The 12,299-nt window shown below is 40.9% G+C and overlaps 1 protein-coding gene across 1 annotated transcript in view; it reads right to left on the bottom strand.

Annotated features, from left to right (window-relative positions):
• CFAP61 (cilia and flagella associated protein 61) overlaps positions 1 to 12,299 on the bottom strand; it is a 322,791-nt gene that overhangs the window by 14,594 nt on the left and 295,898 nt on the right. The window contains exon 26 of the mRNA XM_060186112.1: positions 1,538 to 1,628. Coding sequence (XP_060042095.1) covers positions 1,538 to 1,628 — 91 coding nt within the window. The remainder of the gene's footprint in view (positions 1 to 1,537; positions 1,629 to 12,299) is intronic.

Here is a 12,299-nt window from a genome sequence, read left to right as displayed (position 1 = left end):
GTAGGTGGGGAGCCAGGGGCTAGAACCGGGATCCTTATGCTGGTCCTTGCACTTTGTGCCACGTGTGTTTAACCTGCTGTGCTACTGCCTGACTCCCACCATATACAAATTTAATGCTATCCCCATCAAGATCCCAACCACATTTTTTAGGAGAATAGAACAAATGCTATAAATGTTCCTACTCATGACCACAGAATGTGAGCTCAGATCTACCGGGATGCAGAGGTCACATAGGCTTCTAAGCTGAATATGGGTCCCAAGATCACATCAAATTGATAGGGTTTACAGTCAATAATATTTATACACCTTTCCCATATATGGGAGCTACTCTCTTCCCTGATCCAGCTTTCTGGTCCTTTTTCCAGCCGTGAATGACATCATCTCCCCAGACAATAACTTGGATCCACCTGCATATTAGATATCAGGCTCAGGAAAAAAATCCAGTATAGTCATGGAATATAACCTTTATAACTAAAATAGGTCAACTAACTATCTACAAAACGGAGACCCCAAATCTTCATCTGCAATATTCTTGCCTTTAGGTTCATGATTAGTCAACAATTTGTTTGGTTTTATATGTTAATTCTTTTCAGCCACCAGGTTCCAGATGCTAACATGATGCCAACTGGACTTCCCTGGGCAGACAACCCCAACAATGTGTCATGGAGCTCCACCTCCCTAGAGCCCTGCCCCACTAGGGAAAGAGGGAGACAGGCTGGGGGTATAGATTGACCTGCCAATGCCTATGTTCACTGGGGAAGCAATTACAGAAGCCAGACCTTCCATCTTCTGTACCCCATAATGACCCTGGGTCCATGCTCCCAGAGGGATAAAGAATAGGAAAGCTATCAGGGGAGGGGATGGTGGTGGAAACTGTGTGGCATTGCACTCCTCTTATCCTATAGTTTTGTCAGTGTTTCCTTTGTATAAAAAAATAAATAAATAATGTTAATAAAAATAATTTAAAAAAGAAATAATAGTCATCCTATATCTGTGACCTTGGTAGAACCACTGCAATTTCTACTGGAGGTAATGGGAACACAGAACTCTGGTGGTGAGAACAGTGTGAAATTGTACCCCTGATGTTTTGTAATCTTGTAACCAATATTAAATAACTAATAAAAAGTGTTCTATTGAAAAAACAAAACAAAGAAAGAAAAAGTAATGTACACACAGAGGCTTAATGAGTGTCTACCAAATAAATACAAGCAGAAAGTAAGGAAATTTAATCTTCATTCTTGAGGGTAAGTAAATACAAGTCATAGCCATTTTCACCAATGCTGTTAGCTGATAATGAAAATAATTACTTATAAAATAATAAAATATCCCCTCATAAAAGGATTTGGATAATATATATTTCCTCAATATCATCCTCGTGCTCTGCATTGTCTTACGTTTACATACTTCATAGTTTGTAGAAGTACAGTTGGTAGAAAGTAAAACCATAAAATGGGAACATAGGAAAAAATCTAAATGATCAACAGCAACAAATTGTCCTTTGCAAGGAGTAATCCATGAATCTGTTAATCACTCTTACCTCCTTGGAGCTTAAGATTTGTCGTAACTCTTTCCTGAGATCAATAAAACGATCGTGAAAGAGGGCCATGCACCACGGCTCCTTGAAGTAGCTGGTGAGGAAAGAAAAGATTCAGTTAGCTAGAAGCCCTCTCATTACCACTAATAAAGTATTTACCTGCTTTTTTGCCTTTATAAATTATAGTTCTGGTCCCATTGCAATCGTTTGCTGATAAAATGCCTCATGGAACAGCCTGGCCAATCAATTTTTTTAATGGATGTTCCTGATGTGAGGCCAGGTTCCATAATTACATTTAAAGTGGTTTAATTCAGAGCTGGGGCAAGACCCGGTGAAGAATCCTGATTTTATCAGAATTTAAAAGCCTGAAGACTTGTAAAGAATGGTGTCTCCATTATCTGCCCTCATTTGAGAAAAACAGATTGCAGGATTAACTGAACTGCTGCATAAACAAATTAAATTTGGGTAGACAATAACACAAATGTTGTTCGTCATTAAGGTTTCTGGATTAATAATGACCAGAAAAACAGGCTACCTCAATGTTGGGACATGGTCTCCATACAATTGCACTGATGCTTAATTTAATCTCTTTTAGGGGAGTAGATCTTCACTAACTTTCCACTGAAAACTGGGTGAATGTTTTCTTTCTCAAAGAAATAATAAAGTCATCCTTTATTTATAGATTTTGTGAAAAGTTGATGCATTCTTGAAATAAGGACAAACAGTGAATGATAGTTCAACTCAATTTTAATGTAAAGTGTTTGAGATGGGCAACTTCACTTCTTTGGGGTTAGGAACATATGGACATGTGACTCATTTTGAGTTAAGGAGACTCCATCTTGTCTATAAGCTGCCATTTTGAGACCTCTTAAGTGAAAATTAAACAGAAAAGCCTGACTTCTCCTTACTGGGAATGTTGAAAAGCAGCAGCACCCTGTTCTTTCCAAATCCCCATGATTAGGACAGAAACAGAATGCCATCTGCTGACTGTCATAAAGACCCTATACTATAACTTTGTGTCTGAAGACTCCTATCAACCAATTTTTGAAGCAAATAACATAACCTTAGCTGGAGACCACTCTCCTATTTGGTCCTTTAAAACTTCCTATGCTAGACCAGAGAGATAGCTCACCAGGGAGGGTGCCTGCCTTGCCATATACTCAACTCAGGTCCAAACCCTAACATCACTATGGTACTGAGGAAGCTCCAGTGCTGTGGTGTCTATCTGAATGAAAAAAAAAAAACCCCAAACAATCCAAGTAGTGAAACAGTGCAAGAAAATATGCAAGTTCCTGGCTCCATATAAACAAACAAACACTTCCCAATCCTTTGTCCCTAGTAGAATACACCTTGGGACTGGTCCTTGGTTGTAGAAATGAGTCATGATTCCTATTCTTGAACGGCTACTTTCTTGATTACACTATAGTGTGCTTATTTCTAAAAGGGCAGTGATTATGTGGACTGCACTACCCTCTCGATGTGAGTTTCTTGCTCCTGTTTCTATTGGTGGTTGTCATGTGTGTGGACCAAGTGCTATATGTGGATGAGCACTTACTGTCTTCTGAGATATGAAGTTCATCCTTAGGGGATGTAATTGCTCCTTGGCTGTCTAGTTCAATACAAGTACACACAAGTCTACTCAAGTTGTTTGTTGAATGAATAATGGAAGAGTGAAAGCACAATGTTCTGAGTTCATTCTCTATTTATTGGTCCTGACTGGTCACTCAGTAATATAGACTAAAGCTCTGCTAAATAAAAAGGTGCTAAAAAATGCAAAATGTTCTGGGATGCCTTAGGAAGATGAAAGTCTGCTTGCAAACAGCAGAAATCTGAGTGTAAAGCCAGAGTTTAAAACTGAGGATATGAGAAAAACAACTTTTATAGCTACCTGCCTCAAGGGTTACTCAAGGCCACCAAGTCCTGAATGACTGGTGTCAAGTTATGGGAGTCCTGCCCCCTACACATGCTAACCAAGAGCCAACATCCTTTTAAATCCTAGAACAGAGGCACTGGTACAGGTAAGGCTGTCTCTGGAGGGCATTGTTTTGATGTTCTTGGACCAAATCCTTTTGTAACACCAGAAACTGAAACAAGGGACCACTTATTAAGATAGTCTTTGCCTCTGTGGTCAAATTCATCACTAGGAAAGTTTCATAGGGGGCCAGGCAGTGGCGCACCTGGTTAAGTACTCACATTACAGTGAGCAAGGACCCAGGTTCAAGCTCCCGGTCCCCACCTGCAGGGGAAAAGCTTCACGAGTGGTGTATCTTCCTTTCTATCCAATTCCCTTCTCCGTTTCTGTCTATATCCAATGATAAAGATATTAAAGAAGAAGAAGAAGAAGAAGAAGAAGGAGAAGGAGAAGGAGAAGGAGAAGGAGAAGGAGAAGGAGAAGGAGAAGGAGAAGAAGAAGAAGAAGAAGAAGAAGAAGAAGAAGAAAGAAAAGTTTCACAGAATCATAGACTTGCAAATCTTGAGGTGATCATCATTTCTAAGTTGGAAACCAGGGGAGCTTTTTTTGCCTTCAGGGTTATTGCTGGGGCTCAGTGCCAGCACTACGAATGTACTGCTCCTGGAAGCTATTTTTCCCATTTTGTTGCCCCGGTGGTGGATAGGACAGAGAGAAATCGAGAGAGGAGGGGAAGACAGAGAGGTGGAAAGAAAGATAGACACCGGCAGATCTGCTTTACCACTTGTGAAATGACCAGTCTGCAAGTGGGGAGCTGAGGGCTCGAACCGGGATCCTTATGCTGATCCTTGCTCTTTGTGTCATGTGCGCTTAACCCACTGCACAACCTCCTGGACCCCACCAGGGGAGATTTTTAAATTTTATTTTATCTATTACATTTTTATTTTATGAGAGAGATATGGAGAAAGATATACAGAGATAGAGAGAGACCAGGACACTGCTTAGCCTTGGGTTATATTGATGTTGGAGATAGAACCTGGGATCTTGGAGCCTCAGGCATAAGTGTCTTTTGCATAACTACTATGCTATGCCCCCAGCTGAGTGCTTTAAATTTTATTGCTGTCCTTCTCAGTTGTCAGAATTGTCCTGTGTGTGTTTCTGTAGCACCACAACTGTTTCCACTCTCATGGTTTCAGGGATTTACAACTTAAATGCTGTTCAGTCTTCCCCATCCAGTACCTTTACCACTTTGTCTTAGCTTTTTATTCACCACGACTCTTCACCATCTACTTCAAGGAAACGAGTTCCAGAGGAGCCTCGCTTTCCTTAAGATCACAGTCTGCCCACCCTGCATTCTAGCCTACCACCTAATATCTCTGTCCTCATAGCCAAACACAGATGTCTGTAGAAACAAGTGACCCTTGGTCCTGAAATATAGCTGCCAGGACTGTTTGCAGTGACTGGGGCTCACAGGTGAAGATGTCACCAAGGAAGCTTATGCATTTTTGTTAGCTTTTCTTGATGGCCTCTCCAGGGCCTTGCCCTCACTATAAAGTGGCAATGGTAGGGACTACTCCACTCTCCAAAGGGAGGCTAGATCAATCTACTATGCCACTCGAGGAAGACTGGTCCTGAAATGAGTGCACCTAGAATGCTCCTCACTATGACCATGGACTACAGGCTCAGGGTGACAGGGATTCAGAAGTTACACAGGCTCCTGTGTTAAATATGAATACATATGGGCCCTAGGTCAGATCAATGGGGTTCATTTATATACTTTCCTCATATTTGGGAGCTACTCTCTGCCCTAATCCAGCTTTCTAGGCCTATTCTTAACTTTGACACCATCTTCCCAGACAATACTTTTAGTCCACCTGCATGTTAGCTATCAGGCACAGGCAAAATTTACTAAAGTCATGGACCTCTTGGAACATACCTAAAATAGACCTCCTAACTTTTTCTCATACAAAGGTGCCTAGTTTCATCTGCTCTATTCTTACCTTTGGGTCCCTGTTTACCAAACAATTTGCTCTGCTTTATATCATACTGCCTTTCAGCCACCAAGTTGCAGATTCTGCCATGATGCCATCTTGATTTCCCTGGGCAGACAACCTCACCAATGTATCCCAGAAACTCACCTCCCTGAGCTCTACCCTACTAGGGAAAGATAGAAACAGACTGGGGTTATGGATAGAACTGTCAACATCCATGTTCAGTGGAGAAATAATTACAGAAGCTAGACCTCCCATCTTCTGTATCTCATGAAGAATTTTGGTCCATACTCCACAGGGAAACCTGTTATGGTGGTAATTCCTTTGCCGTGCAGAAGCTTTTAAGTTTAATGTACTTCTACTGGCTTATTTCTTCCCCCCCTGCAATTGGGTTTGAACTAGTGAAGATGCTTCTAAAATTCACATCACAGAGGGTTCTGTTAATGGTTTCCTCTAAGTATTTGATGGTTTCTGGCTTAACATCTAAATCTTTGAGGGGCTACATTATTATTAAGCCAAGTCCAAGCTTATATTAGGGTTCCTATGGTGTATTGTACATTATGTGGGTTCTGATAAGTGCAAATAATTTGTACATTACTGTGATATCACACAGAATTGTTTCAGTGTCTTAACAGTTTTCTTTTCTCCATCTATTAATCTTTATCTCCTCCTCCAAAACCTCTGTCAAATTAACATTTTAGGAGAGTTGACTTTGATTAGAGAAATGAAAGTTCACTTTGATTAGAAAATGGAACTGTATAATAATTTTATAAAATTAACATTTTATAAAATACTATTTCCAGTATTTTCCCCAGAATTTATTCTACCACTGCAAACCACAATACATCTCAAATTTTCCAGTAGCTATGGCTTTGTGACTTGAACCTTTGGTTTCCTAAGGCTCTAGACTTAGAAATTAGCTTAGGGTGAAATCTATTTGAGTTTTTATTTTCTTTCTGAAAAATTTTTAATGAAGTGCTAGGGAATTAAGTTGTGGCACATTCCTGAAATCAACTCCTGAGGAAATTTGATTATTTGTTTATTTATTTAGCCACTGGGGTTATTTCTGGGGTTTGGTGTCTCTACCACTGGTTTCTGGCAGCATTTTTTTTTTTTGATAGAGTATGAAAGACAAAGAGATAGAGTATAGAGTAAGGAAGCGAAAGAGATAGAGAGGAGAGATACCTGCAGAAATGCTTCACTGTTTGTGAAGCCTCCTGCCTACAGATGGGGAGGCGAGGTTTGAACCCAGCTCCTCTAGTATGGTAATGTACCTGCTCTGTTGGATGTACTACCGCCTATACCTCCACTACAGCCCATTTTTATTCTATATATTTTTAAAACTTTATTAAAAAATATTTTATTTAGTTATTCATGAGAAATGATAGGAGAGAGAGAAAGAACCAGACATCACTCTGGTACATGTGCAGCTGGGGATTGAACTTGGGACCTCATGCTTGAGAGCCCAAAGCCTTATCCACTGCGCCACCTCCCGGCCACACTTTATTCTATATTTTTAAAAATAACTAGAGAGGAGAAGTGGAGAGAGGAAAGGATGTTGGAAAAAAGACGAGGGGAAAAAAGAAGACATATCAAAGTACCACTCTACAATCCGCAGCGTTCCCTTGGTGCTGCCATAGGTGTTCTCTTGTGATAACCGGGATCCAGCTCAGGGCCCAAGTCATGAAAAGGCATGTGCTCTATTGCTAAGCCGCCTCTTGACCCTTCATTTTCTCTTAAGATGCAGGGTACTCTGGTCTATAGGAGAAAATTTAAAATGCAGGCCTTATAATTTACTTGCTAAAATACACATACTTTAGTTTAGCCTAACATATGTGGGGAGTGGAGAGGTTTGTCCAGAGAATTTAAACACAGACCTGAAGAGAAGCTTGGATCTATGTCCTGGAGGTGCCAGGCATTTCATTCAACATGAGGCAAATTTAATTCCATTCTGGGCAGAGGGAATGAAATGGGGTTGTACTATATTTTGCTTTCAATACTGCATGGAAAGTAGAGTGCCAACCTTAATGGCAAGCTCAACGGAGCTTCTTTCAGTGACATGGGGACTGGAATTCTGCAGTCACAGTCAGTTCCCTAATTCCTTGCCACATCAGATCTGGGGTCAGGGTTGGGGAGCTCTGGGATGTCGGGATCTGATGGAGGCCCAAATCAGGTGTACTTTTAGGGCCTGTTCCTAGCTCAGACTTCTCCCCACTCCAAATCTGTACCCCAAATGCCTGCTGCTCCCTTCTCTGCTCTCACCCTACTGTCTGATGAACTTTTATTAGTTTCTGAAACCTGGAGGTCTTTTCCATATGTTTCTTCCCCGGTACATTTGATGTGTAAGTCCAGATCAGACCTCCTCCTTGAAACTAACTTCTGGCTGGGTTTCCACTCACATTCTCTGTGCTGTCTTGACTTCACAGGACACTTCTGACTTGTGAAAAAGCTGCCTTAGTGTAGGGATCGTTCTCTTATGCACTGTGTGCTCTGGGTCCTCAGAGCATTTAGGGCTGATCCTCAGGAAGACTGGGGGAACAGGTGGTATCCCAGAGCCTGACAAGCCTTGCAGGTGATGGCAGGGGTCAGATGCACCTGTATGCCCCCTCTTCTTCAGGGAAAGCTTTTGCAGTAGCCATGTGACCCAAGTTTGGGTGAACTAAAGGATGTTTGTGGTGGCACAGACCCCTGTAGATCTCTGCCAAGTCATCCTAGAAACATGATAACCTTTATTGTTAAAACTAAAAATCTGGGAGTCCGGCAGTAGCTCAGCAGGCTAAGCGCACGTGGCGCAAATCCAAGAACCAACGAAGGATCCCGGTTCGAGCCCCTGGCTCCCCACCTACAAGGGAGTCACTTCACAGGGAGTGAAGCAGGTCTGCAGGTGTCTATCTTTCTCTCCCCCTCTCTATCTTCCCCTCCTCCCTATCCTATCCAAACCCCCCCCCCCAAAACTAAAAACCTGTCAGGGAGCTATCACACTGGCTTATGCAACAGAAGTCCCTAGGCTCATAGGTCCCAGGCCCAATACCTGGCACCACCATAAGCCAGTGCTCTCATAAAATATAAGTAAGTAACTAAGTGAACCTATGAATCAGCCAAACTCATTTTTTGATTGGTTATAATGAAGAATAGTCTTCTTTTGATAGAAGAGTGTTAGAAAAATTACTTCATGAAAATTTTAGGTTTAGTTTATCCTCCCTATGTGAATGGTTTTTGTCGACCTGGCGGTGAGTCTACACACTAGCCCTAGTGCTGGTGATGTTTTTGGAAATTTCTATTTGATAAATATTGTCAATTATAGGAAACTAGACAATATTAATTTCATACACAGAGGAAAATCATACTCAAAACAGGAAGAATAACAGGTGTTGCTATGTAGTCCACACAGATGGTCACCTAGAAATCTTTGAGAAATTCAAGTGACAACACAGCAACAATGGGGTTTTTCAGTGCCTGAGTAGATTTTTTGGGAGGTAAATACCACAAAAATTCATTTCTACACAGCTATATAAAGAAAAAAATGTCACACAACCTCTCCAGGTTCCGAGCAAGAGATATTACTATCTCTTCATTTGGCCAACGATGGGCCTGTTTCACCTGGGAGCACTTAACTTCTCCATTAGTTCTGCAAATGAAACATGTCTCTCAGAAGGCCTAGGAAACATGGACTCATGGAACTGAACTCATCATCTCTGGTTGATATGGTCTAATCATTAAGCAACTGATCAGACTTCTTCAGAGCTCCATTCTCATCAGGTCTTTAAGGCTGTATAAAACAGATGGGAATCTTGGAACTATAAGCTATACTTAAGATGGAGAAAATCAAATAGAAAATGCAAGAAATTCTATTCACTGGCCTTGGGGGGAGGAGGAGTAGGAGGTATACATGTCTACAGGAAGAGTGGGTAGAGGATGTTGGTCTTTCAAATCCTTATTTATTTATTTATTTATTTATTTATTTATTTATTTATTTAAGAAAGGAGACATTAACAAAACTGTAGGACAGTCTTTCTAGCTCCAACGTCCAGGCCCTTTTCTGCCAGATGAAGAGGGAAGGAGAACTGCAAGAGAGCAATCACATCCCCCAACACCCCAAGATTCAACAGGAAATTGCCGACTAGTTAGGGGAAAAGTTGGTGGGTGGGAAGAGAAGAAACATACCCAAGCTTTTGCTTTTAGAAGCACTGGGAAAATTCCTGACTATTTGTCATACCTGTGTTGTGAATAGCTCGAGTTGGAAACTCACCTAAGAGCTATCTCTTCTGCTGGTAAGGAACTGCAACTTGCCCTAAAGAATGATGCTCTATTTGTTCAGATCCCTTCTGAACAGAGAGCATATTGGATTTATGATCAGGACAGGCAATCTTCCTTCAACAATGGGCAGCTGTCAGCTATGTGCTCCAGTGAATCTCAGCCTGGGGAACCCTGGGCCACAGTGTGGCTAGCAGGCCTATCTCATTTACATTTGTTACACAGAAAGTCGGAAGTGACATACGTCACAGTGTATAATGAAGGTTGCTAACAGATACCTGAGGGAGCCAGAGTAATAAGTAAGGATATATTAGTGTGTTTTCTTTGGTCTCTATAACATTTGGAGTAGGAATTTCTATTTCAGAGAACTGAAACATATGAACTTGATCAAAAAAACAAACAAACAACAACAAAATAAGTAAACTGTCTCCAAGACTTTGTGAGAGCTATGGTGCTTATCATTAGGAGAGTGAGGCCACAGAACTTTGGTGGTGAGTGTGCTATAGAACTATATATAACCTGTAATCATACGATCTTGTAAACTACTATTAATCATAAATTTAAAAAATGACTTGATAATAAAAATCAGATGTAGCACATCAGCAAGATAGATCATTTGGATAGTGTATGTGCCTTCTGTGCAATGTCCTCGGTTTGAACCCAGCCTCCACTGCACTGGAGGAAGTTTAGTTCTGTGCTCTTCCTGTCTGTCTGCCTGTCTGTCTATCTATCTATCTATCTATCTATCTATCTATCTATCTATCTATCTGTAAAAGTCAGTGCACAGCAATGAAGGTGTAGTGATAACAAGAAAATTTAGATATAGCAATACTGGGCCCTCCTTGCTATGGGATAGCAATCTGCCCCATTGATGTCCTGTGGTTCACTGTTGTCACTAGTTTGCAGACACTGTTCAACTATGTGGGCCCAGCCAGCATCAGGGTGTGTCATACCCAGTGAAGGGGTCTACATGAAATGGAGGCAGGCTTGTGAATACATTTTTGGAATGCACACTATCCTATGTCTTCTCCACACTGGTGTGTGTTGGTGTAAGAATACATATGCTTTGGGCCCCCTTATCAAAGATTAGACTTCCATAGGTGTGGGGGTTTAGTTCTGGGCTTTCAGTTATGTTCCACTAGTCTGTGTCCCATTTTTGTTCCAGTACCTAGGCTGTTTGATGATGATGGCCTTATAATATAGTTTGAGATCTGGGAGTGTGATGCCTCCATTTTTGTTTCTTTAAATTTTTAATATTTATTTATTCATTTTTAATAGAGACAGAGAGGAAATTATGAGGGAAGGGGTAAATAGTGCAGGAGAGAGACAGACAGACACCTGCAGACCTGCCTCACCACTTTGAAGCTTTCCCCTGCAGGTGGGTACCAGGGGCTTGAACCCGATCCTTGCGCACTGTGATGTATGCGCTTAACCAGGTGCACCACCGCCTGGCCCCATCATTTCTGTTTCTTTTACTCAAGATTGTTTTGCAATTCTTGGTGTTTTCTGTTCCAGATAAATTATTGTAGTTTTTGTTCTATTCTCTTAAAGAAGCTTGGTGGAACTTTGATGGGTATTGAATTAAATTTATATATGGCTCTGGGAGAATATTCATTTTGATGATATTAATTCTTCCAATCCATGTTGAACTCTCGGCTTTATGAATGGTAATGTATGTACTCAACCAGGTGCAACACTGCCCAGGTCCCCTCTATTTATATTTACTGCCAAAAGTTGGTCACATGAATTCTTGGCTATAAAAGAGACTAGGGACTATTGCCTTTTATTTTAGGTTTAATGTGACATCCTATAAAATCCACATTCTGTTTCTTAAGAAGAGGAGTGTTGTATCTGTTATGATACTTCACAGGATCCACAGCACATACTTTTAAGAAATATTTTTTAATATGACATCTACAAAAATTGGAAGAATTTGTTCTATGTCTTCAGAGAAAGAACCTACCTATCATTCTAGATTCAAATGTACTCCAAAATTACGGATTCTGGAAAAGTATACACATGCACAAAATAGTCTGCACATATGGAAGCCACCTACAAGCCTGTGAAAGAGGTCTGGTGTCCTCAGAGGTCTGTATGTTTCCCACCTGCCTTCACCCGCTTACATGCAGGAGAAAGCAGGAACATTCATGGCGTATTCTGGCCATTTTATTCTGTCCACTTAAAGTGGATTTCAGGGTCGGGTGGTAGCTCAGAGGGTTAAGCACACATGGCGTGAAGCGCAAGGACCAGCATAAGGATCCACCTGCAGGGGATCACCTCACAAGTAGTGAAGCAGGTCTGCAAGTGTCCTATCTTCTCTCCCCTGTCTTCCTCTCTTCTCTTGATTTCTATCTGTCCTATCCAACAACAATAACATCAATAACAACAATAATAATAACCACAACAACAATAAAACAAGGACAACAAAAGGGAAAATAAATAAATATTAAAAAAAAAATAAAGTGGATTTCAGTACAATTGTCAAGAACAAGAATAGGAACACATAACTATTTCCAGTTAACCTTAATCTTGCATGGAAATTAAATCACACATTTATGGGGCATGACTTATGATTTAGGGATACCATTAATTGTATGAACAGATACAGTAT

Source organism: Erinaceus europaeus, chromosome 1, assembly GCF_950295315.1.
Source record: "Erinaceus europaeus chromosome 1, mEriEur2.1, whole genome shotgun sequence".
Classification (NCBI taxonomy): domain Eukaryota; kingdom Metazoa; phylum Chordata; class Mammalia; order Eulipotyphla; family Erinaceidae; genus Erinaceus; species Erinaceus europaeus.
Note: the sequence above shows the minus strand (reverse complement) of the source record. Positions and strands in the feature narration are given on the sequence as shown.